Genomic DNA, 27,425 nt, shown 5'->3' on the forward strand with positions numbered 1-27,425 from the left:
TGTTCCCTCCTGAGTTTTTTCATTCTTCTAAAAAGAGGAAGGATGACTGAATTTTGGAGGAAAGTGAGGATTGTGTTCCTGATTTATTATTGAGGCCAACTTGCCAGAGCAAAGTCAAGTACAGGAGCTTCATTATCTGGGTAATTTTGGCACCAGGAATTCACTTTGCCTTTGTCTCCATTACTCAGCCAATTTAAATGATTAGATTTTGCCTGGGCTGTCATTGCTATTCCTAAATAAAGTGTTTGTTTATAATAAGCTTCATGTTCCACAAACAACTGCTCACTGAGTCTAGGAAGACCAATGACTGAGCTTCTGGGCTGTCTTATACTTACAACAGTTATTTAAACACTCCTTTAAAGGGTGAAAAGTAGGAATTTATACCACATGCTTGTACATGTGTGAAAGGTTATATAAGATTCTTCATTTTAACATCATTCGTAATGTTAAAAGATTGGCAACATCTTAGATGCTCATTAGTCTGGGGTTAAATGAATTACGATACAGCCATATAATGAGATTCAGTGCAGGTGTAAAAAAGCACAAGGCCACTCTGTATTCATACAGAAATGCTCTCCATAACATAGTGTTCAGTGAGAAATCAAAGGCAGAACAGTGTGACGATTATGCTATACTTGCACTCTGAAAGGAAAAGTGCAAGGCTGTACTGGTTTGTACAAACATACTTTATTTCTGGAAGGATAAACAAGAAACTGAAAAAAATGGCTGTTTCCAATTGTCAAAAACAGGATTGAGCTGTGAAATATACATGACTTTCATCTGTTTTGTTCACTAGTATTTCTCCAGTGTCTAGAAAAGGGCCTGGCATGTTGCAGGCACTCAATATTTGTAGAATAAAATGAAGAAAATAAAATGCATGTATGTATGTATGTATGTATGTATGTATGTATGTGTGTGTGTGTGTGTGTAAATATATATATATTTTAAGACTGTCTCCAAGGAAGGGAATCTACAGTTGGAGGTCAGGCATGGTAGAGAGAATTTTCACCGTGCACTTACGTACTTTTAAAATATTGAAATATTAGAATAGGATACCTATTCCAAAATAAATAAAATTCAAACAACCAAAGAAACAAATAAGAATGGGAAGTTATTATCTGGAATAGTTATTTAAGTAAGGCATTGTTTGTGGTGATTTAGACCAGGGTCAATCACATCATAAACTACTGACCATTAATTAGCAATAAGCCTGGAGTACTAACAGCATTGAGGAGCATTACGCCATTAAAAAAACATCGTCCTCACATGGAGAAGTTTTCTGGGTGTTGTAGATTCCTGATAGACAAGTATTGAATACTTGCTCTTCGCCGTATCCATTTCACCTGGTATCCTGGCATACCATACGATTGCTTTCCAGGTCAGAGGGATTAAGTCGCAAGGCTCTTTCCCCTGAGTTTCCCGCGGCTTGCGTCACTGTGGACTTTGGATGACTCCAATGAGTAGAGGAACTCATTAAGAGGGACCATGAAAGGGAGGGAGAGGCTTTGATCCTCAAAGAAGCGTGTTGTACCCTTAAGACCCTACCCCAGGCCTCCTGAATGGGAGTCTCCAGGTAGGACTGGACCCTTGCATTTTTACAAAGCTCTGCAATGAACTCTGAGGCACACTACCCTTCTTCCCCTCCCCCATCCCACTCCCAACACTGAACAGATCCACTCTGGATGGAGAGACAACTGGGCTCAGAATGGACAAAAGAAAGTTCCTCTCAAGGATACCTTCCATTCTCCATGCCCTGACTCCTTCCTAAACACGTCACCCAGAATTATTTCTGGTTTATTCCTTAGAAATGCTATTCACTAAATTATAACTTCCAGACAGTCATTCAAGACCAGCTTGCACATTTATCCTGTGTCGTGCTTTCTGCCCCTGTAGGATGCAAGCCCGGCAGTGTTCCTCAAGACGCCATTGTGATACAAAAGGCACCTCCCTGCCAGACCAGAATGCAGACTTCTGGCCTGAGAACATTCAGCTAAATAGGAGGCAGCCTGAAAACAGCTAATTATCCATCAAAGAAATCATGTTCTAAGTGATATGCTTGTTCACGGCAAGCACAGTCGTCCACGGCGAGTCTGATAATTGGATAAAACGACCTCAGAGGCTATTGGGGGCTGGGATGAGAGATGAAAACGCACTTTATGTGGATCTCTCTAATGTAATCACCAGTTACAGGGACGGCAAGGAGCTTAACAAGCTCATTACAACCTCAGCGCCTGTGATCTCCGGGCAAACTCCAGTAACTGCCACAGGATAAAACTCCCTTAAAGGTCTCGCTGGGCCTTGGCCCCAGGCCGCATTGTTTTCATTCTGCCCCCACCAGAAGGCAGCTGGAGTCTCCATTACCAGCTGCTGGGCCACATGGAAAATCAGCCAGGAGTTTGTTCAAACGTGTTCTTGGGCTAACAACCAGTATTTTTTTAATCCGGGCATGGAGAAAAGAATGCCATACTCAGAGTCGGATAATCCTGTTTATCGACCTAATTTTTCCAGCTGTTCTGCTCCGCTTTCGGAATGACCGTCCTTCTGCTTGTGATTTTGAAATAGCTCTTGCCTGGGTCTGCTTCTGTGTACTTGTCTGACCCCCTGCCTCTCACACGTAGAGGCTGCCAACAGCACTGCAGAGGCCCAAGCCCCTGGTTGGGGAGATGCTCGCCATTCCTAGAATGAGTACTTCTGGCTCTAGAAGTTCGTCTCTTCCCTCAAAGTGAGTGTTTGTCTTATGAGTGATCAACACTCTCATGGGTTCATGGGGATACTTCCTCAGCCAGGCCCAGTTCTTTTATAACCGATCTAGATCACCCCTCAAAGTGAGCTGAATTAGGGTAGAGGCATCAGGCAGCATCCACAGGGAATAGAGTATGAATGGTGCCCCTGTGGGCAACACAGTGACCCCAGCTGAGGGCACCTGAAGGGGCAAGGCTGTCAAAGGAGGCAGCTGAAGAGATCGGAGGACGGAGAGACTGAGGGCAGGAAGGCAGCTCAGCCTATCCCAGGCCAATTTGATCTGAGGCTCCACAGCAGCTGCTGTTTAAGAGAGGTGAAGAACCTGAGTGCTATTCATATGGTATTAAACTGAAACCCCACCCATATGACAATCCTGTAAAGCATGACTCTGGCCACAACTGACACTCAAGGCCAGAAAACACCTGCCATTCGTCCATGTAATAGTTCCCTCCATTCAAGGGAGCTCTGAAGTTTATGTGAAAGATACACAAATTGGAAATCTGAACCCTGGCTTTGTCACTGTAGGTATTCTTTGCTTGGCCCAATAGATATATTCTCCACAAGTTCCAGGTAGATCAATTTATTATGTCAAGCCATATTTCAAATTTATGAGGTGAGTCTGCTATCAAGCAAAGAATTATCCCTAAATTTATCTGCTCTGTAAATCTTAATTTTCATTTATTTGATTTCCTTAAAGGGATACAGCCAGAATTAGAGACATGAAAATAGCAAGGTCAACGTGAAAAGCTACCCTACATGCCAAACCCTGAGAATGATGTCCAGAATTCAACTCAGTCAAAGGAAAACTTTTCTAAAAGAAACAGGAACTGCTGTCCCTACTGAAATAATATTCTTGGGAGAGATAAGACTTTAGACCTCACCTGTTATTGGTACCATAATGTAAAGAGGTTTAGAGACCTTTGCTTGAAAGGAGACTTTGATTTGGAGAGGAGAGGACAGAAAAGTCAAGAGGTTACAAGTTTTGACAAAAATGAGAAGATGAGGTCACCAAGGGTAAACTGAGTCAACTTCCCAATTTGACCTGGGGTTCGGACCTGACTTGAGTCTTCCACTTCCGTTTTGCGAAATGGGAGTGGTGGTGGAGAAAAGGGGAGAATTAGTCTAGGACTGGGTTACTGTCCAGACCAACCTAATCAAAACCACTACAAAGCATATGAGGCCTGGAGACGAAACACTTGAAAATTTAACAACAGCATGAGAAATTTAGACAAAATGTTCTCTCAATTCCTTGACATTTTCACATAGTAAGATTCTGAACCAAGTTCACCACAACTCTCCTCCTTTAAACAAGCTATAAAATATGGTGGCCTGGGAGCCAAGAGAAGACAGAAGACCAAAGCTGGAGGGAAGTATTGTCTTCTATCATTCCTAAGAGACCTGATTTTTAATGGGGTGGCCTTGGCATTTCCACAGTGTACAGAACAGCTAAAGAATATTCACTTTGCACTTGTGGGTCTGTTTCTCATGATGCCAAGTTGGGTCCATAGTAATCTGTTCAAACTTGTCCTCCTCAGCACTCCTACATTTCTGAACCAGTAGATGCACTAACGCATTGAGTCCCGCTGTGATGTAATTAAGGGATAATGTTTGCAGCAAGGAGTAGAGAGAGTTGTAAATGTCTCCCACGGGAGATTAAAAGCTAGGGGAAGTTGAATAACTATAGAATGCATTTGGTGCAAGTTTATTCCAATACCAAGAGCATTCTTTTTCCCAATTATAGGATAGGGTTTCTAAAAAGATATACAGCATCCATAAGCAAACATTTTCATGTCTTCATCTCCCTCTAGGGAATGGAGAATGGAAACTACTGCATCCTAGGAATGCTTACTTATCTAGGAGGGAGACTTGGCTGACTTTGTATTTAGGAATGAGAAGAGAAAACCAAGAACTGCTTCAGAAAGGATTAAATGGGGGAAATGCATGTGTACTTCAATTTTGAAAGGAAGAGGTGCACTTCTAACTGTAGGAATGGTTGGTTGTAATTCTCACTGCCATTTTTAAAAATTGAAGTATAGTTGATTTACAATATTGTGTTAGTTTCAGGTATACAGCAAAGTGATTCGGTTATACATATATACATGTATATATATCTATATACTTTTTTCTTTTTAAATATTTATTGGAGTAGAGTTGATTTACAATGTGTTAGTTTCAGATGTACAGCAAACTGAATCAGTTATACATACACATAGATCCACTCTTTTTTTAAGATTCTTTTCCCATATAGGCCATTACAGAGTATTGATTAGAGTTTACTGTGCTATACAGTAGGCTCTTATTAGTTATCTATTTTACATATAGTAGTGTGTATATGTCAACCCCAATCTCCAGATTTATCCCTTCCCCCAATCCTCTGGTTAACCATAAGTTTGTTTTCTACATCTGTGACTCTACTTCTGTTTTGTAAATAAGTTCCCATTTTTTAGATTCTACATTCTTTTTCTATGATTCTTTTCCATTATAGTTTATTACAAGATATTGAATATAGTTCCCTGTGCTACACAGTAAAACCTTGTTGTTCTACCCACTGCCATTTTTGACATCAACAAACCACTCACTTATCCTGTCTGGGTCTCAATTTTATACATCTGAAAACGTGACGGGTAGAGGTACTTAGATTAGGTGAGTTCTGAAATTCTTTGCATTTCAGTCCCACATACCCAAAAGAAGAGGCCACAATAGTGAGAGGCTCGCATACCACAAAAAAAAGAGAGAACAAATTGATCTTAAAAAGTAATTATCTATAGTTTTGTAAACGTCATATTTCATTTTCCCCAAAACTTAGGAAGTAGCAAAATAGGTCAAAAGATGATGAAAGCATTACCCAAACAAGGCTCAAATTTTTGGTTCAATAATTTTCCAAGAGCTTTTGTTTCTTACCTGTACACAGTATGAGGGACATACACTTCTCGGATTGGAAATTCCAAAATCTCTTTGTGTGGGCGTCCCCGGTTTTCAGGAAAGGGTCTCACTGGCAGCATTTCAGGAGTCAGACAGCAACTGGTCATCTCTGGAGCCAGAGAAATCTCCAGTTTGAGCAAGCCTAAAGAAAGAAAATAGGACTGTCTTAGTAAAGACGTTATATATGAGGGAGTCAAGAAAGACTGCTGTACTATATTTCTTTTATGGAAATGAGGATAAGTTGTGTGAGTATAAGCACTTTGGAATACCCAGTTAATTTCCCATAGTTTGAGAAAAAGCATATCATGACAATTTTTGAGATTTAGTTTCTAGAACTTAAAAAGCAAGAAACTGTAAAATGAGTAAGAACACATTAGAGGATCTTTAAAGTCCCTTCCAGAACTACCACACCGTAAGTATATAGTTCAGTAACTTCTCTCATTACAAGCACTAAAAATTGGTGGTTTTCAAACTAGGTTCCCTGGTACCCCAGGGGGCTGCAGAAGTGCCTCAGGGGCTGTTAAGCTGAGGATAAGCAGGGTGCGCCCTCACCTTCTACCAAAGCATTGCACTTTCACTTTTTCTCATGTTAAGAGTTCCATACACTATGATATAAGAGGCTCCTCTCTTCAAACAATTATCTGATTTTCTGAGTGAGCAATCAAATACAAAGCATGATGTTTATTTCCAGAATCAGTCCTTTAATAAAAATAGAAAACATTAACAGGTTGGCCAAGAAAACCCAGACCTTAACTCCTAATACAAAATCCTACATCTCCCTTGACAAAAAATTGCAGCGTTACATGAATAATGCGTCCAATCATAAATGGCTTTGGCACAACAAAGAGGATAAAGACAAGCCATCCACACCTGGAACTGACTTGACTCTCCTCTGTAGGGATGAAGATCTTTTGTAGTCAGCTAAAAACTTGAATAAGTCTTCATCACTCAGGCGATCTCCCTCCTGCCAAGAGAGAAGTCAGGGTTAGTGTAGATTCACCATACACTCCTGGGGTCGGGACCAAAGATTGATTTCTCAGAAGATTTTTATCTCTAAGTATTATCGGAATGTGCCTTTCGTAGATACGAGGCAACAACTCTGAAATCTTTTAGTCCACCTCTTGTCAAATATTCTTCCTCTACCGCTCTGACTCTCTCAGCCTCTTCAACTCTCCTGGAGATGGGGATTTTACTGCCTTCCTGAGGAAGGCTGTTTGACCATTAGTAATCCAGGCCAAAAGGTCCTCCCCCTATAACTTAAACCCACTGATACTTGTTTATTCCCTGAAACAAAACAGAAGAAAAGTTTTCTTCAAAGATTTGAAGATGGAGAAAGCAGCTTTCCATCTTTGTCCTGTCCTCATATTCTTCACATTTGTCTTGACTAAGAAGGCTTAAGCACACACACTCCATGCGTGTATGTGGGACAGGCATGCTGCTGAGGGATACGTGTGCATGAGCTCTGATCCTTACAGCAGCCCAGTAAGGAAGGTAGGTAGGTAGGTAGGTAGATAGGTGTGTCCTATTCCTAAGTACAGATGAGAAAACTTCCGCTTGTTTAGTCAAGGGCCTGGCTCCCCAAGGCAATACAGTTGGAAGGAGTTATTTCCCAAATAGAAACCCTTTCAGTCCCCTGCCATCTCCATCATGAGGCATGGCACACAGAACCCTTAGGATCTCTTCTGCATTTCAGTTTGTTAACATAACCCCTTGACATGCCCCATGAGAACTGCTGAGCTGCAGAAAATTTTCCAAAACAGAGTCAAACCAAGTATAAGTCCAGTTGGTTTTTTTGGTAGTAAAACACGTTATCATGTAAAATTTACCATCTTAACCATTTTTGAGTATACAGTTCAGTAGTGTTAAGTACATTCACTTTGTTGGGCAAACGATCTCCAGAATGCTTTCAGTTTGCAAAACTGAAACTCCATACCCATGAAACAACTCCCCATTCCCCCCTTCCTGCAGCCCCTAGCCACCACCATTCTACTTTCTGACATTCCACCTTCTGTCTCTCTGAATTTGATTACGCTAGGAAATTCTTCATTCTCTAAGTAGTCTCAATGATTTCTGAGCTAATAAAGAGCACCGTCTGTAATGGTCACACCCTGTGAGGAAGCAGGCAGCTCTGGAAAGCCCGCACGTGGAAAAGGGATGAGATGGACAACACCTAGGCCAAGAAACCCCAGGCCAAAGGGGAAGTGGATATTTTAGCCAGACTGTTTTCATAGCCTAATAAATGAATTGGCCATGATAGTTCAAATAGGATAGTTTGTGTTAATGGGAACCAGTCCTTCTCTCAATTAAAAGGGCTAACGTTCACTTAGCACTTGTTATATCCCAGGCACTCTGAGAAGAGCTTTACACGTCTCAACCCTCCCAAAAGCCACATCAAGCAAGTGTCATGATCCCTGTTTTGTAGATGATGAAACCGAGGCTCGGTGAGGTTGACTAACTTGTTCTCTTAGTCACTAATCTACTCCCCCTCTGGGCTCCAGCACTCATGCCATTGTGAGGGGACAAAGCCAGACACACTGTAACAGGAAGAGATACCTGCTTGAAAAAGCTGTTAATGGTCAAGGTCTTGAAGTTGGATCCAACCCCATTTTCCTCCAAGGAGAAGGCTCTTTCAGAAAGTCTTCGAGATTGGGACAAAGTTTTCCGCTCACTCACAGAGCCTTTCCCTTTAAGGAAAACAATTGTCATTCTAAAGTTTGCCTTTCTGTTTGAATATATAGCAGTTATTAACTTTACCATACGTAGGATAGGTTGAAGTGCACTGAAGGAGAACACTGAACACGGCCATTCTTGTTTTGCATGACAATTTTCCTCCCCGATCCCTGTTCTTAGACCCCCCTGTTGGAGCCCCTAATCCTCCTCTGATCATAGTGAGAGCCCAGGAGCAACCACAGTGCCCTCCCACGTGGCGATCAAGGAGCAGGAGTCCAGAACTGCAGCCAGAGCAGGGTCTGGCCAAATAATCAGCTTTATTTAGTCAACAGTGTTCAGTTTTGTTTTATTTTTATATTTACATTCCACTGGGAGAGGCATGTACTCAAATGCCCCTGCAGGCATTTGGGACTCTGGCCCGAACATGCTACGTACAGGTCAGCCTGAGTCCATCCTGGATTTGAGCTTTCTTCTGCTCTTGCTGTATGGACCAGGCAGCAGAACTGAGTTTCTGCCTTGGCCAACCTGCCTAATGGTAATTAGAACTGAGTCACACCCAAACCTGAACCCTGATACTCTGCTTAGTTGTTTCTTACCCCGTTTGAGATTTAGGTGAGGATTTTGTTACTTTTATACTGCAAAGCTCAGGGGTTCTGTAGTGAATGGTCAAATTGCATAGAACTGTAATATTTCAACCCCATCTTTGAACATTCTCTTACCCTTAATTCTTGTCATGATGCGGAACTGGAACTTCCTGCCACCACTGAGCCACCTAAACTTGCCATGCTGCCTCAGTATAACACACTACATCTTTTGGTTGCTTCTTAAAAATCAGCCTCTGTAGTCAGGTTAATTTCTCCTTGACCCAGAGATGACTGAGGACCCAGCAAGCTCTATGCCTTAACTACCTAGTTTATGTGTCCTTTAAGCTCTATGCAGAACTCTTTCAAATAAGGCTACCTGGGTCTACATAGAAATTAGCATTAAAAAAAAACCCACACACACATATTGTGGTGTGAATGTTCGGATGCACTAAAATGAGATTTTTTTCTTTTTTTGCGGTACGCGGGCCTCTCACTGTTGCAGCCTCTCCCGTTGCGGAGCACAGGCTCCGGACGCACAGGCTCAGCGGCCATGGCTCACGGGCCCAGCCACTCCGCGGCACGTGGGATCTTCCGGACCGGAGCACGAACCCGTGTCCCCTGTGTCGGCAGGCGGACTCTCAACCACTGCGCCACCAGGGAAGCCCTGAGATTTGTTTTTGATAAACCAGCAATAACCCGGGAGTTCTGACTGGTAATTATGCATCAATAACTCCAGGATAGCAGCAGCAATAACAAAATACCTTTTCCTCCACTCCTCTGGTAAAGGCAACATTTCAGAAGTGGCAGAGCTAAGGAATGCATGAAAAACTTCCCAAGAAATGTGACTGGAGACATAAATATTTGCTGGATACAAAGACATTTTAAAAAACAGAAACTCTGCCACACGTGAGGGGTGATATTCTTGCAAACTCTGTAACCCTCTTGGATAGTTCCATACCCAAACTGTTGAGGGACTTAATAACTCAGATCAAGGGTTAGGTAATGGAAAAGAGAAATATGCTAAATAAATCAGAACAGTAACTAAATATTCTTTTGGCATCCACATTTTTCACTTGCCCTTGGCAAAATAAACTTTAAGGAACTGGAAATTTTGCTAGAAACCAGAGTTTTTCATTTTGAAGCCCTTGCTTTTCTTATATTTAGGAGCCAACCATGGTGCCTTTGTTGAACACACTACAAACTATATTATTATATTATTATATTTTCTTGTTATTTTCAAGAATTTTACTTTTAAGAAGAGATGGCCACTGAAAAATAACTCTTTAAAGTGTCAAACTGTACAGAAAATTCCAACCAAAAATCTTACTATATTTAAACTCCACAAAGTTCATTGTAATTGTCTTGGAGATCACTGTCCAATCAAGCATTTGTATTCCAGTCTTAATCATGTTTCATTCTATTCACCTCCTTCTTCCTGCCCACTCCCCCCACCTTACTGCACCCCCAACCCCCCACCAATCAGTAGCTAACCTCAGAGTTGGTACATTGGGGAGCCCTTCCCTTCACACCACAGTTGAAAAGCTTACCAACCGTGGACTCCACATCAGTTACCTCCCTGTCGAGGGTAGAGACATTGAAGAAACTTGCTAAGCTTATGGGAGCCCAGGCAAAGGGCATCCGGTATTTCCCCAAACGTTGGCAGAAGGATTCAGCTTGAAGTTTTAGTTTTTCAATCTTTTCTTTACTCTAGAGGAAAATGGAAAGAGACAGAGAAACAAACAATATGGCACAACATCATTCTCAATGGTGAAAACTGAAAGCATTTCCCCTAAGATCAGGAACAAGACAAGGGTGGCCCTTCTCACCACTATTATTCAAGATAGTTTTGGAAGTTTTAGCCATGGCAATCAGAGAAGAAAAAGAAATAAAAGGAATCCAAAGCAGAAAAGAAGAAATAAAACTGTCACTGTTTGCAGACGACATGATTCTATACTTAGAAAATCCTGAAGATGCCACCAGAAAACGACTAGACCTAATCAATGAATCTGGTAAAGTAGCAGGATACAAAATTAATGCACAGAAATCTCTTGCATTCCTATACACTAACAACAAAAAATCAGAAAGAGAAATTAAGGACCCACTCCCATTTACCACTGCAACAAACAGAATAAACCTACCTAAGTAGGCAAAAGATCTGTGCAGAAAACTATAAGACACTGATGAAAGAAATCAGATACAAACAGATGGAGAGATATGCCATGTTCTTGGATTGGAAGAATCAACATTGTGAAAATGACTACGCTGCCCAAAGCAATCTACAGAATCAATGCAATCCCTATCAAATTACCAATGGCATATTTCACAGAACTAGAACAAAAAAGTTTACAATTTGTATGGAAACACAAAAGACCCTGAATAGCCAAAGCAATCTTGAGAAAGAAAGACAGAGTTGGAGGAATCAGTCTCCCTGACTTCAGACTATACTACAAAGCTACAGTAATTAAGACACTGTTGTACTGGCACAAAAACAGAAATATAGATCAATGGGACAGGATAGAAAGCCCAGAGATAAACCCACGCACATGAAGTCACCTTATCTTTGACAAGGAGGCAAGAATATACAGTGGAGAAAAGACAGCCTCTTCAATAAGTGGTGCTGGGAAAACTGGACAGCTACATGTAAAAGAATGAAATTAGAACACTTCCTAACACCATACACAAAAATAAACTCCAAGTGGATTAAAGACCTAAATGTAAGGCCAGACACTATAAAACTCTTAGAGGAAAACATAGGCAGAACACACTATGACATAAATCACAGCAAGATCCTTTTTGACCCACCTCCTAGAGTAAAGGAAATAAAATCAAAAATAAACAAATGGGACCTAATGAAACTTAAAAGCGTTTGCAGAGCAAAGGAAACCATAAACAAGACAAAAAAGCAACCCTCAGAATGGGAGAAAATATTTGCAAATGAAGCAATTGACAAAGGATTAATCTCCAAAATATACAGAGCAGCTCATGCCGCTCAATATCAAAAAAACGATTCAGTCAAAAAATGGGCAGAAGACCTAAACAGACATTTCTCCAAAGAAGACATACAGATTTCCAACAAACACATGAAAAGATGCTCAACATCACTATTCATTAGAGAAACGCAAATCAAAACCACAATGAAATATCACCTCACACCAGTCAGAAGGGCCCTCATCACCAAATCTACAAACAATAAATGCTGGAGAGGGTGTGGAGAAAAGGGAAACCTCCTGCACTGTTGGTGGGAATGCAAATTGATACAAACAGTATGGAGAACAGTATGGAGGTTACTTAAAAAACTACAAATAGAACTACCATATGACCCAACTACTGGGCATATACCCTGAGAGAACCATAATTCAAAAAGATACATGTACCACAATGTTCATTGCGGCGCTCTTTACAATAGCCAGGACATCGAACCAACCTAAATGTCCATCAACAGATGAATGGATAAAGAAGATGTGGCACATATATTCAATGGAATATTACTTAGCTGTAAAAAGGAACAAAATTGACTTCTTTGTAATGAGGTGGATGGACCTAGAGTGTGTCATACAGAGTGAAGTAAGTCAGAAAGAGAAAAACAAATACTGTACGCTCACGCACAAATATGGAATCTAAGAAAACGGTACTGGTGAACCCAGTGGTAGGGCAGGAATAAAGACACAGATGTAGAGAATGGACTTGAGGACATAGGGGGATAGGGGAAGCTGGGACGAAGTGACAGAGTAGCATTGACATATATACACTACCAAATGTAAAATGGATGGCTAGTGGGAAGCTGCTTGTAGCACAGGGAAATCAGCTCAATGCTTTGTGACGACCTAGAGGGGTGGGATAGGGAGGATGGGAGGAGATATGGGGATATATGTATACATATAGCTGATTCATTTTGTTGTACAGCAGAAACTAATACAACATTTTAAAGCAATTATACTCCAATAAAGATATAAAAAAACCCAGTATGGCACCAGCACCAAGTCAACTGCCTCTGCCATGGATATGAGAGCCATCTCCAAAATCCCTACTCTACTGATTAAAAAGAGGGAATAGGCAGAAAAACAACACATCTCAGGCCAGAAGTCCAACTGATAAGGAAGTACAGAATAGAAAAGGAGGAATTTAAAGAATTAAAGAAAGCCTACATTCAATTATTAAATATACCTTCAGCTAAACAAACAAACAAACAAGCAAACAAAAAACCCCAAAGTATTGGGGCTTGTTATACTACCTAATCAACAAGTACCTCTTTTAGGTCCTAGCTACACTGGATTCGCATGAGAGAATCTTGGGATGAAAAGTTTTGTACATCATCTATCAAGCTCTTAAGTGAGCCTGTTTTCCACAGTTGTCTTGGAAGATTCCAGAAAGATCTATAAGCGTTCCTAACAATCTCCTATTAGGTTGACAACACTTCCAAAGTAATCATTCTAAGTTCAGGATAAAAGGTAGATTAAAAAAAGCAAGTTATCTTGAGTTCAATAAATCTTACTTGAAATTTATGAGTCTGCAGTAGGATGCCGTTAGGCAAGTCTTATTCCAAAAAGGCCATGTTTTAAAAATTATGTTGGAAACTTTTGCAAATGGGTGCTGAGAAGAGATGTCCTTTTCATGGCTCAGTACCAATGTTGTACTAATACATTTATGATGTACAGCAGTCTCAGCTAATGTCCAAATATCCAAATCAGAAAGGGTGGTGGCCCATGCTGTGGAGGAAGCTAGGGGAGCTGTGGCACTGTTCAGTTTCATGGGGTGTCTGTGGCCCTCCCAACCGAGCCCAGGCCTCAGAACCAAGACAACAGGACGCGCTTTTGCCCTAGTGAAGTTTTGTAATTAGACATTGGTGTGTACATCATCGTTTGCTGAGTTTAATAGTTTATTTCTTTAAAAAGTTGTCATCGATGAAGTTTCCCTTCCTTATTTTGTTTGAATATAATTTATTAGTGCTTCATATGGGGACACATTATGGACTAAACTCCATTAACTATTTTATGGGAGACTTCTGAAAAATACCTGCTTATTCTAAAATGTTACCATTTAGCAATACTCAAAATAGCATACCTTTCCACCATCACTTTCTTTGATAACCATGTAGGGTTCTGCACAGTCTCCAATCTCTCCCTGCTGAAGGACTTTTTCAATCTACCAACAAAAATAATATTAAAACAAAGCACGTGAATTACATTTGTATAATGGAATCTATGCAACCATCAAAATAGTGTCTTATGACAATATTTGATGACATCAGATGTCCATAATATATGTTTTTTGATTTAAAAAATCAGTACGAAGAGTATTACACAGTTTTGTAAAAAAAAATCATAAAGGCATATTAAAAGGACGATAGATACATGGCAAATGTTAATAGTAGTTATCTTTGTATGGTGGGATTATGTACTGTCTTTATTTTCTTCCTATTGCTTACGTGTATTTTCTGTTTTTAAATAATAAACATGTATTATGCCTACAATAAAAAATACAATAAAAGTTATTTTTTAATACAAAACCCACGAGACATATGTAGGATGTTAATAGCTCATTTTGTTTATTATTGCTTACAACGTAAAAAAAGAGATACGACCTCTGTGAAAGTCAGATTGGGGACTAAAACCTTCCACAAAATGAATAAATGAACAGAATAAATTATCTGTAATTGTCTCCCTTGTATTTCCTATTAGGGCTGCTTCTCTGGATTTAACAGACTTGGAAAGGAACTTGAAAGCAGTAGGATGGTACAGCTTTTCACTTTGCTAACTGGCTGGTAATATGAATTACTACTGTCAAGCATCGTCTTCCATCTTGCTGCAAGTGAAGGACCTGGCTGGCCATAAATCTAGGCACCATGTTTAAGAGAAAAAAAAGCAGAAATTTAAAATTGTCTAACCCTCTGCTCAAAGAAAATTTAATTTAACTAGTAGTAGTTGAGATAATCCTTGAAGAAGAAGTTTGGGTCAACATATCCTAAAAGGCACACATTCTTAACAGGCACTATCAATTAGGCACCAAGTATTTAACCAGAAATACCCAAGTGATGGAGGGTGATTCATGGAGTTTCAAAGGAAATGGCATGGGGCTGCTCAACGAACATCCGTCTCAAGGAGACTGCAAGCATTAAGTCTCTCGTCTCACAGAGGAACTTAACAACCCCTTCCCACTGCCATAGCCTGAAGATGAGGCTGATCCTCCTGAGAGATGCACCAGGTTGAGGCCATGGACACGTAACACTCGAGGTAGAAACTAACCCATTTTCCTGTTAGTCAGCGATCATTCACCTATTCATTTGTTCAGAAAACATCTCTTGAGTCCTTTCTGTAGGGTAGCTGTTGGGGAGACAAGGTGGTGAACATAACAGGCCTGGTCCCTATCCTCCTGAAATTGATGGTCGGGAGTTTATACAGCAAATTGGAAAGAAGCTAATTTTTGCATGAGGTCAGTGGACAGAAATGTGGTCTTTAAAATGAACTTTGAACCAAGATAAAGAACTTTCTCATTAGAATCCTGAAGCGAAGAATGGGAATGCCATGACTTTGCACCTAGAGCATGGAACCCACAGGAGAGGGATCTCCAGAATTTGGAAGGAGGATCCAGATTCGACCAGATCAGCAGATACGATTCCCTTCACCGAGTTGGACAAGGCTAACTTCAGGTACTTTGCGAGAAGGAGCTGCCGGCCGCTATGAGAGCCTACTATGTGGTCCTTCAGCATTGATACGTAAAAGAAACGCCTGAGTCCTCGTAACCATGGCAGGCAGGGGAAAGGGGCATATCAGAATTGCCTGGGAATTTCTTTAAGGTAAAGAGGCTACCCTCAGCCCTATTTAGAGGGAAAGAAGCAACAATTGTGGTATTACAATAAAGAAAAACAAATCAGAGGCAAACCAGGGACTGTCTTACTGAGTAGATTTAAATTTCTTAACTCTATCCAGACAATTTAGAGAATGTTTGTCACTGCCAAATGAATGCATTTATACATCTGAAAATTTTGGAATATACTTAGTAATAGTCACCCATAGGTAACCACTGATATTTAGCAGACTACCATGGGTTACCCAAAATAAAGTCATCCACTGAGAACTGGAATTGGAAATAAAATTTGGATCTATGGAACTGGTATTGGCTTCTTTGATTTCCCAGGCTGGAGTGAATTTTAAAAGTAACTGCAGGCTGCTACAGTTTGCTAGAGTGGACTTTAAGCTAATTTTCCTGTATGTCTAAGTAATATTGCAATGAAAAGGACACACATTAAGTTTGACAACAAGAGATGTGTCTTTTTAGCAATAGAATTTTAACTCTGTTTTCCAGAAACTTCAACAAGTTCCCTTCAAGCTATAATGACCTTTCAGAATTTTTGTAAAATGGTGTAAAGGGAGCTAGAATGGAAGGACATCTGCCTCTTGTTAAGTGACCTCCACATCACCTGAAGTTTTTGGAACCTGTATGCTACTCTCATGGGATCATGGGGGAATCAATGAGATTATGGACATAAAACACTGTGCTAACTAGAAAATGTCCCAATCCTAGAATGCTGGGTGTACATGAAATTAAAACAACAGGACTTTTTTTCAATTTGAGGGTAAAGAGTCAATGAGACTAGTTATTTGGCTTAAAGTAGATAAAATACTCAATGTTTGCTGTTAACTTCTAACCAGCCATGTTGGTGTGTAGAGAAAGTCTCTGGTTTTCTTACATCAGCAAAGAGTACAATCTCGAATGAAAGGTCTTTCCACTCAGAACTGCCCACAGATTTTGGCTCTCACTAGACATACTCAGTCTGTGAGATGGTGATGAATAAGGGAGAGTGAAGCTTGGACACTATAACCCACACCACAAACTGTCAGAGCCTGGATTTTCGGACATTTAACTCTGGGTCTTTAGAAAAATGTGAACATGATTAGGAGACTCTACCTGAGATTTTTCTCCACAGCAGCATCCCAGAGCTGGATAGCTGAGGGTGTTTTCCTTGTTAGAAGGAAGGGTGTCTATACATGCCAGACTTTATTCTGTAATCACAACTACTCACTGAGGGAGGTGTTTTGATCTCCACTTTACAGATGAAGAAACTAAGTCTCAGAAAGGTCAGGTAATTGCCCAAAGTCATATAGCTACTAAGTTGCAAAGCCAGGACTCAAACCTAGGACCGTTTGACTCCAAAACCCATCGTCTTTCTAGTACCCAACACAATTTGCTCGTAAAGGAAAAGGAGTAAAGTTGAGAGGGAAACAAAGCGAATCTCACAGAGGACATGTAATATTTTCTGATACCTCTTTCACTCTAAACATGCGCTGGGAGTAATGCAACAATGAGAACATCAGACTGTGCCAATCAGATTGTGTTGAACTACCTTGACTACTAGGTAGATGTCCGAGGATGGATAGGTGACTGAGAATACCGCAGATCTTGCCTGACTGGACGTGGCAACAGAGGGCGTGTGAGCACGCAGAAATCCTTTGAATTGGTCAGAGTTCAGGTCACAGTGAAAATTTTCTGAGATCTGTAAATGAGTGGCAAAATGAAAAATGAGTTATACCTATTGTTCTCATGGTCTAAACATGTTAAAAAAAAAAGTGGAAAAGAAAAACCCACCAGGTTTCACCAAACAAATAAGTATAACCGTAGACATGGTTTTTGACTAGCAGCTGCTGGAAAATCTGATACGTATTTTGTCACAGTCTCTAGATATTTCTGAGTCATTTGAGAGATGTTCTTTGAAACATTAAAATTTGTATCAACCCACCAGTATCTCCTGAATTTCAGTGATGTGCTAGGTACTGCATTGAAGAAAAGCAAGGCATGACTTTGGCTCTCAATTAGTTTACCATCGAGAATGAGGGAAAAGGCAAATGCATACTAACTACAGTAAGAGCAAAATATAAGTGACCACACTCCTACAAAAAAGCGCTGTGGAAGTTCCCGAGGGTGAGAGGTCACATCCAGTTGGGGGGGATGGGGAATGCTTTCCATGGGGGAGGCATGTGAGATGGACAGGCCTTGGAAGAAGGTTCCGCCAAGCAGAGCTGGAGGGGGACTGTGTACCAGGGAGAGAGTGCAGCACAGATATCTCGGAGGCTGTAACACGGGGAGTGACTTTAGTTCACATGAAGGAGCCTGGCTTGACTCTGCCTAGGCTCTCGAGGGAAAGAAAGCAGATGAGAGCCATCCTGAAGAAAGCCGGGCATGGAAGCTGAAGAGTTTGCTTTCGATGTTGCGGGTAGTGAGTATCCATTACAGATTTCGAGCAACAGCATGTCACGATGAAGGCTCCTGAGCTCAGCGGTGCGGCGTTACTTAAGAACCACTGTAGAGTTGGGTTTCCCCTTCACCACTAATAGATTTACAGCCAAGAAGCGGCTCCCGGGCAGAGACTACATTTGCCAGCCTCCCCTGCAGAGTTAGGAGTGAGCACGTGACTAGATTCTTTCCAGCGAATTGTGAGCACAAGTGATGATGTGTCTAACTTCCAGGCTCCAACACCACCCCACACCCCCACCATCTTTCCCCCTTTTTCCGGGGGCCGTAGCGGCAGTGACAAGAGTGACTGGGGAGGGCATATACTGAAGATGTATGGAGGAGACACTGCCACTTGGGTTCCCGAATGCCTGAGTGGAGGAGACCACTGTTGACCCCGCACCTCCCTACTCTGGATTGTTAAGAGACAAAGGCAGAAAATTCTCCTTCTTCTAGCCAAGGGTTCTCCATATGTGGCCCCCTGACCAGCAGCTTCAGCATCACCTGGGGACCTGTTCGAAATGCAAATTCTTAGGCCCCATCCAGATTTACTGAATCAGAAACTCTGGGGGTGGGCCCACCATCTCTTTTAACAAGCCCTCCGGGTGATTCTGCCTGTGCAAATCTGAGCTTCAAACCACTGTAAACCATTTAAACCACTTAAACCATTAAACCATTCAGCTTTAAACACTGAATGTGTGTGGGGGAGGTCTCCTTGTTTTAGCAGTTTACCTGCCCTGACCAATACAAATCTTAGTGATCATTAATATTTATTCAAAATATACACACTTCCTTAGCTACTGAATGGTTATGGGTAGAGGGGCAGAAACGTCTCCTCTGGTTTTGCCATTTGTGCCCTCCTCTAGGAGTTACGAAACGACAAAACATTAAGACATTCATGGAGAAATCTTTTCAATTAAAAGCACAATATACTTGGTGAGGTCTCTACCTGATGGCAAATTTAGACTTTCATTGCACAAGATGCCTTCCATTCATGATAAGCCTGTCTCACAATGCAAAAAACTCCCCAACTGAGGAAACATTACATGCACTGGGCTCGTTATAGCCATGTTTACATTGCTTTGTTTTATGTGTAACCCCATATGTCACTATTTCACTTCTCTATCTCAGCCAGGCTACCACCTCCAGCCGATTTTCTCGTAAAGGTTCTTCAAAGAACATAAATTCCCAGGTCACTTCTTTAAAAACTGCAAAGGCAACAGAACTGGACATATCAAAGGTCATTTGCTTTCAAATCTGATGTGGTTTTCCTACATAGAAGTGAGATTTAAAAACATGAACCCCAAGACAACGAACAACATGCAATGAATGCCCTCAGGGCTGGGCTATTTTTTGCTGTCTTACCTTTTTCCTTTCTTTAACATCGTAGAGGGCAATGCTGGCAAACAGAGGCTCAATTTCAATCTCAAACCTGTCAGAGAAAGAGAGAAAAACATATAGTTTTAACTTAGATAATTCTGAATTTTCTGAAAGTGCCTGGATATATAATCTGGTTAAAAATGTAAGTTGTTTTCAGAAGTATTTGGGTAGCTCTATGCATGTGAGAATCACACTGGAATGTTAATGGAGAAATATGGGAGGTTCATGGAAAATTCCTAATCATTTGAGATCATGGTGGATGGTACGTTCTCCCCAAAAGTGCTTGCTGGTGACCCTGCAACAGAGAGCGGGTGGAACAGATCCTTGGTCTGATCCAGTACGGCGCTTCTTACCACTGTAGCTGCTGTGTTCTCAGAGGATTGAGTCTCTGTCTTAGCTAAAGGTCTTGTTTACAGTTTACAGATTACTGCTAGACTAGAAAGCTCTATTATTCAATTTTAAGGGCTGGGGCTTTTCAGCTAGTACCAAAAAAAAAAGTTCAGTTGCTTTTCTTTAGGTTAGGTTATGATGTGTGTGACTATCTGGCCCTTCCTAACTCCACTGCCAGGGTAGCTGCTGACCTCAGGTGGAGGGAGGGGATTGAGCACTGCTGATAAACACTGAGGTGTGTGGATCCAATGAGAGCTGGAAACACGGCCCTGATTGCCAATTCCCCCAGAAATGGTGGGTTTGAAGAGAGGGCATCCCCAAAGCATAATCCTGCCACACGTTATAGGATGCACATGGAGCAGAGATGTTCACCTTCCAAATTTCCCAGGTTAACGATCCATAATCCTGCCGCTAAGAGCCCTAGTAATCAGGCCCTGGATCACCGTTATGGCAGAAGTCAGGTAAATTAGGTCAAATTTTGTTTCAAGGCATATGTGAGAGGATGGCCTTATCACTGGATAGCTTTGTCTAAAAAGAGGACTTTTGAAGAAGAATATTTGGGCAGAGGTAACCACAGACAAGAGTGAGTCGGTCAAATGGCACTTTTGGAAATGAGGCAGTAAGGCATGATGGCAAAGGAGGGCACTGAGTCAGACAGACCTGGGCTCTGTTCCCTCTCCCACTGCCTGCTAACTCTGGGATCTTAATCAGGTTACTTACTCTTCCCAGTTGCATTTATTTATCTGTAACATGATCAAAGGACATCTGCTCTTCCCATTTCCTAGGACTGTTGTAAGCATTGTGAAAGATAATGTGTGTGAACATGCTTTATAAACAATGTCAAGGAACACCATTATCCACAGTAGCCAAAAGGTGGAAGCGAACTCAGGTGTCCATCAAGGGATGAATGGATCAACAGAATGTGGTATAGGCATACAATGGCATATTATTCAGTCTTGAAAAGAAAGGAAATTCTGACACATCCTACCATATGGAAAAACGTTGAAGACACTGTATAAGTGAAATAAACCAGTCACAAAAGGACACGCGTTATATAATTCCACTTTTATGAGGGAATGGTGGGAGAGGGAAATGGGAATTATTGTTTAGTGGGTACAAAATTCCAATTTGGGAAGGTGAAAAGAGTTCTGGAGATGGATGGTGGTGATAGGGGTACACCAGTGTGGATGTACTTAAGGCCACTGGAACACCACTCAAAATGGTTGTGATGGCAAATTTTACATTATGCATACTTCACCACAAATAAAATTTAACATTATCATTAAATTTTTACTGTTCATATTTAAACATTCTAGGTTTACCTATAAGAACTTGCTTTCTTTTATCCAGTTTATTTAAAGTAGTGAAAGACAGGATGATCTCTTTGGTTCATCTCCCCTATTGCAGGCATATGTTGGTATGAATACTATTTAAGATACTGGTGGAGTAGGTCAAGTATACGTTGAGCAAACACTGCGATTCTACTTAATTTCTGCTTTGGCAGTTTGGGGGAAAAATAACTAGAAACTACACTTCTCAATTTTCATCAAGAGAAACCCAAGTGACTCAATTTGTTTTTTTAATAATATTACATGACTATCTTAGTGACCATGTGTTCCCACCTGTGAGAAGAGCTACCATTTATTTATGGAAAACATCTAGGAGACTCAGTGTCATGCATCACAGGGAAGAATTCCTCCAATCCCAAAGGGCATAGTTGCTGTGTCGGATGAGCTTCCTGTGGTGGGTGGGTGAGTGCCTCAGACAATAGGGTGGATTTCCTGAACAATGAAGGCAGAGGGGGACCGATCAGCCACTTCCACTCAGTCCTCCTGCTGAAGGGCTAGGAGGTTTCCCCTTCCGGGTCAGCTCGCAAGGGCTAGAGTTTGCCTTTCTGTACCCGTTGCTTGATACAGAGCTCATTTATTGGCCGCTCATCTCCGTGTACAAGACAAAACGTCCGAACTCCTCCCCCCATCCTACTGGTAAAACTGGCTTAAGGAGGGTGTTACAACATCAAGAGATCTCCACACCTGTGTAAGCAGTCATGCTGGCTTGTGTTCTGAGCAGAGAATTCGGGAGGCTCCGCAACAGAACCAGAAATTTCTGGCACACAGGAACTTTGAGATCTGGTCTCACTACTTCATTTACAAGAACTCAAAATCCCAGAGACGTCCCCAGGGCTGAAACATAGTCTTGAATCCAGAATCCAAAGGCTCTAATTGCAAACCAGGTGCTGCCTAAGGGGTCCATGAATTGACGTCAAGAGATGGATGACCTTCCTAATAGGGTATTTAAAAATGTTATGCTTATGAACTTTTGCCTTGGTAGAGCATTCACAACTTAATATCTTCAAAAGAGCCTAGGAAGAAGCGGAAGAACTAATTCTCTAAAGCAGCAGTCTGCAAAGAGGAAAGGGAGGCAGGCAAGCACTCCAGGGGGTAGGCAAGACAACCCACTGGCATGCAGGAAGAAAATACTATCATTTATTTTTATTTATTGAGTTCATCCTTCAAAATGCCTCATTTATGTATGTTTTATAATATATATAATATTTAATAAACAAGTACAAAATGAATACACACATGCAGAGGATGTGTGACTTCTAAATACAATCCAAAAATATGGAAACAATTGCTTTAAAGCAAATGCGGCCCATGAGATGAATCCAGATTTCAGACATGTTCTTTTGGAAATGTGTGGTACTTAAGAAGGAAATGAGAAAATAGTTAAGAAGTCAGGAAATTATGCAGAAAAATCTGGATTTCTAGCTTCTCTTAAAGAAAAAATCAGACAATTGACCAAAATGGGCTTGTTTACTTGGATGGCAAGAATTGGCCCTAGCTAGTAGTGGGTGCCCCGTTGAGATAGTTTGCTGCAGTCCCCACTACTCTATATTGTCCACTGGCACTGAGACTGAATTTTAGTTGCATTTTTCATTGTGTTTTAACAGTGGTGTGCTGGTAAATGTTTAAAAAACAAGCCTCTAAAAAAAAAAAAAAAAAAAAAAAGGCTCTAATTTGTAGCATTTTCTGAGTTCAGTGTTGTAAATATTTCCACCATTTCACCATGGCCAATTTCAAGCTACCAACGTGACTTCACTGAATAAAGAGTTGGGAAGAGAAGTATGCAATCAGCTCTCAGGAGTTAGAGTGGACTCCAGCACGCCGGTGACTTTTACTGTTATTTTTCTTAATGTAGGCCACTTCACTCAATTAATTACCTACGTGCCTAACCTTAGTGTTTTGCCTTCCCTGTCATAGAAGAATGACTGTCAAAGGCTTGGCAGGATTAGAATCTGAGACTAGCTGACTTCAAACTCTGCTCTTTCTACTACCTCACAGGGCACTGTTAAAAGTGTGTTGGGGGTCCTCCCCGATTCAAGCTCTGAGGGTAAAGACACAGTCTGTATTTGAAAGGCAAGACACACCTCAATGTAGTGATTAGTGTCTGCTCATACTTACTTCAGGGTCAGCAACTTGACCAATATTCTGTTGCCCAGATGTTCCTTAGGACAGTCTGGTACCGGACGTATTTCCACAGCATCCTCCTATTGTTAATCACATTGTAAAAGAAATCAGTAGTGAATTCCCATGAAGAGTTCCAGTTGAAGTTAACTCCGGGAAGGGAAGGCTGCTAGCCACCATGCAAGACAGCTTGCATTTGCTTTATTTCTAATTGCAGAATAACACATTGACTTTTACAAGACAGTTTATTATCCAACCCCTATGCTTCAAAGTCAGCATTTACAGCAAACATTTTCTCCTTTCAGAAAGCCAAGCATTTAAGACAAAGAGACCGAGGGAGGAAGGAAGGAAATGTGAACATGGATGTGGCTTAGTAACATCCACCAGATGGCAATGCAAAATCTTACACCTATTGTTGACTTTTTTTTTTGGCCGGTTCTAAGGACACAGAATATTTCTCCTGCCAAAGGCTTTACTAGTAAATATGTGAGTTTCAGATTTGAGATCTGAGTCAGAACAGTTCACCTGAGGCTATAAACCATTAAAACTATAATACAGTGTCTTTCTCGGTTTACTGTTTTCTTAAACAGATGACAGAGATCTGGGGTTGAATTTGTAGGTTCTAAATAGACATGTCCAGCTAGAACTTGCTAAAGTTCTAAGTATAGAGAAGCTTAGTAATGACAAATTTAAGAGATACGTCTATTTTACTACATAGGGACCAAGGGACTTAAAGGGAAGTATCAAGTTCCTGTTGTAACTTTTAACATTCAAATGTGAACTATCACAGTATCTTAAGTATAGTCATGCATGCAAAGATCAACAGTGCCAGTTTCCCTGAGAACTTTAACTCTTGCTCTTGTAGTAAGCTATACAAACTCTGATGAGTGGTCTGCAGCTCACAAGGGTACAACGAATAGAGCCATGTCTAATTGTATTTTCCTGGGCTATAAATGATATCCCAAATACCCCACAACAACCAGAAGAATTTTAAAATTCTGTTCTGATGCCTACACTGAGCTGAAGTTGAGAGACTTCAGCTCAGTGTAGGCATCAGAACAGAATTTTCAGGGTGATCAGAACAGACACATCTGAAAGGGAAGGGGCCCCTTATTGGAAAACAACCTCACCGTAAAGACATTCCTGGGTTTCCAAGACTCCCTTTGGTCTGGATTCAGAACTTTGGGATCCTTTTTAAAAATCTTTTCACTTGGAAAATTGTAAACATATACAAAGGTAGAGAGAAGAATGTAACAAACCACATTTACCCATCACCTAGCTTTAACAATTTCGACTCATGGGCAACTTGGTTTCATCTATACTCCCTCTTACTACCTTACTACCCCATTCGGTGTTGGAAGCTTAGAATCAAGGCCCCACCTATCATATATTTTCATCTGTGAATATTTCAGTACAGATCTCTCAAAGATAAGGACTTTTTAAAAACACGTACCATAATACTATTATTACTTTTTAAAAATTAAAAATAATTTCCTATTGTCACGAAATACGTAGTCAGTTCCAAACTTCCCCAGCTGTCTCAGTTTTTTTTTTACAGTTAGTTTGTTAATTCAGGTTCCAAACAAAGTCTACATATTCATATGTTTCCTAACTCTAATCTATATGAATTTCTTGCACCTTTACGGTTATCTGAAATGAGAATGAATTGCCAATAAAGCAGAAGAGGAAATGTGAAGTTGTACTGGATACCCGTCGTTTTCCTCTTCCTGGGAGGAAACAGATAGATATTTACAACGAGAGAGAGAGAAAGAGAGAGAGGGAGAAAGGCAGAGAGAGAGAGAGAGAGAGAGAGAGAGAGAGAGAGAGAGAGAGAGATCGTAAGAGAGAAAGGGATAATATGAGAGATGTTGCTCTTCCATCAGCTGACCCAAGGATCCTGAGGCCAACTCTACATCTGCCTACTTGTGATTTCATTATGTGAGCCAATAAGTCCCTACCTTTTTTCCAAAATTGGTTTTTACTTGGGTCCCATTACTTGCAACCAAAAGAGTCCAATGCAAACTCCTCTACGATGTGGAGTATAGTGGCACCCTTCTTATTGATCAACACATAGGATGCCTTTTACAGAATCAGAGTGAATCAGGGAAAAAACTCACCGCATAGAAGCTTGGTGGTTGAATTCTACTTTTGCCTCCCCTGTATACTCAGTCATAATTTGGATGTAAGAGTTCACCTCTCTTCCAACTTTGTTTCATCGGGAAATAAAGTAATAATAATATAAAATAATTTCACTAATGTGGTGTCAAAAAATTCAGCACTTGTAATCATTTCATGGTAGGCCAGAAAGTTACCCTTTTTTCTACAGGACTTTCTCTGGAGAAAGTACAAGTTACAAGAACAGATGCAATTTCTGTGTGTACAACTCCAACACATTAAAGGGCTGGTAGAGAAGCCCTCTAACATTTTAGACTTAGCAATTTCCAAATAACCTATACACAATCACAAAGCATTCCTCTCCACTTAGTACGGCAGGCCCCATTAGGACATCTGCTAGATCATAACTTTTAGTCTCAATTGAGTTTCTGCATTGTTTAAAGACCATAAAACAAAATTCCTTCAAAATAGTCTATGATTCATCCTTGTAATCAAGCCTGGATATCCTCCCATTTAATCTCATGAAGGAGACTTTAATGAGCTGATGTCTCACTGGAAGTCTTCTCCTCACCCTTTAACTGTTTTCTCTCTACTGGTGTCCATTTGGGATCTTTATTACCTTTTGGCACCTCCATCATGGAATTGGGAGGAAGAAGAATGCAAGTGAAGGTCATATCAGTCAGATATAATATTTCTTGACAAATTTGGTAAGAAGTTTTAAAGCTGTAGATGGAAACTGAAAAGTTACAAGATGTGATTGTTTATGTCATCTTTGGATTTCCATTAGGTGTGCTAATATACCAGGTAGCCATATATAGATAAATAAACAGTTAAACATAAAATTTGGAGTTAATGGGTTTGGATTCCCCATTCTATAATTCAATTTACCTGCTGTATCTTGAACAAGTTATTTAACCTCTCTGATTCTTACTTTGTAATCTGAATATGGAGATGATAACACTGCCCACATAATTCATATTTATTTTTAATCTGCCTCATTCAGAAGAGGATTCGAGGCCCCTGACAATTAAAAAAAAGGATTTGAGGCCACTGCAAATAAAATAAATAGACGAGAAAACCAAGGTGGTTGGAAAATAAGGATGAGAAAAAAAGAAAGCTGAAGTAAATTCAGGACACCAATAAGTAAGCCACCAGATTTAGTAGAGGTGAACAGAAATTTGACTCCAGGTAACGAATTCTGTGGAGCTGATTACAAGATGTGACAATCTCTAAGCATACACGTTTTCTCAGTGGGAGCATAATTCTTCTTTGTCTGAAGGCTTAAGGGACCATTTTTTTTAGATCCTCTTTGAGGCAGGTGCTGTATGATGAGTAGGTCAATATCCTCAATAATATTTGCACAGTGGACATATCATATCAAATAGCTGCTGTTTCCCTTATTGTCTTTTTTTGCTGACCACTAGTAAGCTCATCGAAGGGCAGATAAGCAAACAGTTCACAGGGGTGGGGGAGTCACAAGGTGTGAGAATGAGGCTCCCTGATGGTTTTGATTGATCCTAAGATCTCATTTCAAATACACAGAGGCATGGAAGGATGGCATATCTTTTATGCAAAATTTCCCTAAATCTTATTTCTTGCAACTCAGCTTTTAATAAAATTTGGACAGCAAAGATATATTGTGGTAATCCGTTTCTGGCAAGACGCAGAAATGAAGATATTCTGACATGCAGAATGGGAGACTATGAGCCTCTTATAAAGGAGCCTGAACGGGCCTGAATAACGGTCATCTGCCATCCCATCCAAAGTGCCCCCAGGAGCGACCACAGGCAAAGCCTAAATCGAGTTGTTTCAGGTCAGCTCCACTATACAGAGTAGACAATCAAGATCTGGGTGTTCTATGCATTGGGAACACGGCTATGATTATTTTCGACTGGAATGTTTTCAAAGCAGGTCTCCCTGGTTGTTCACA

The 27,425-nt window shown here is 40.7% G+C and overlaps 1 protein-coding gene across 2 annotated transcripts in view; it reads right to left on the reverse strand.

Moving 5' to 3' along the window:
- Positions 1-27,425, reverse strand: part of DOCK8 (dedicator of cytokinesis 8) — a 220,828-nt gene that overhangs the window by 104,061 nt on the left and 89,342 nt on the right. For both annotated transcript variants that reach the window (XM_019934742.3, XM_019934743.3), the window contains 8 exons: positions 23,378-23,463; positions 19,509-19,575; positions 17,260-17,409; positions 13,980-14,060; positions 10,466-10,625; positions 8,218-8,348; positions 6,535-6,628; positions 5,644-5,806 (listed from right to left, as the gene is read on the reverse strand). In XM_019934742.3, coding sequence (XP_019790301.1) covers positions 5,644-5,806; positions 6,535-6,628; positions 8,218-8,348; positions 10,466-10,625; positions 13,980-14,060; positions 17,260-17,409; positions 19,509-19,575; positions 23,378-23,463 — 932 coding nt within the window. The remainder of the gene's footprint in view (positions 1-5,643; positions 5,807-6,534; positions 6,629-8,217; positions 8,349-10,465; positions 10,626-13,979; positions 14,061-17,259; positions 17,410-19,508; positions 19,576-23,377; positions 23,464-27,425) is intronic.

The sequence above is a fragment of the Tursiops truncatus genome, chromosome 6, assembly GCF_011762595.2.
Source record: "Tursiops truncatus isolate mTurTru1 chromosome 6, mTurTru1.mat.Y, whole genome shotgun sequence".
In the NCBI taxonomy this organism is placed as follows: domain Eukaryota; kingdom Metazoa; phylum Chordata; class Mammalia; order Artiodactyla; family Delphinidae; genus Tursiops; species Tursiops truncatus.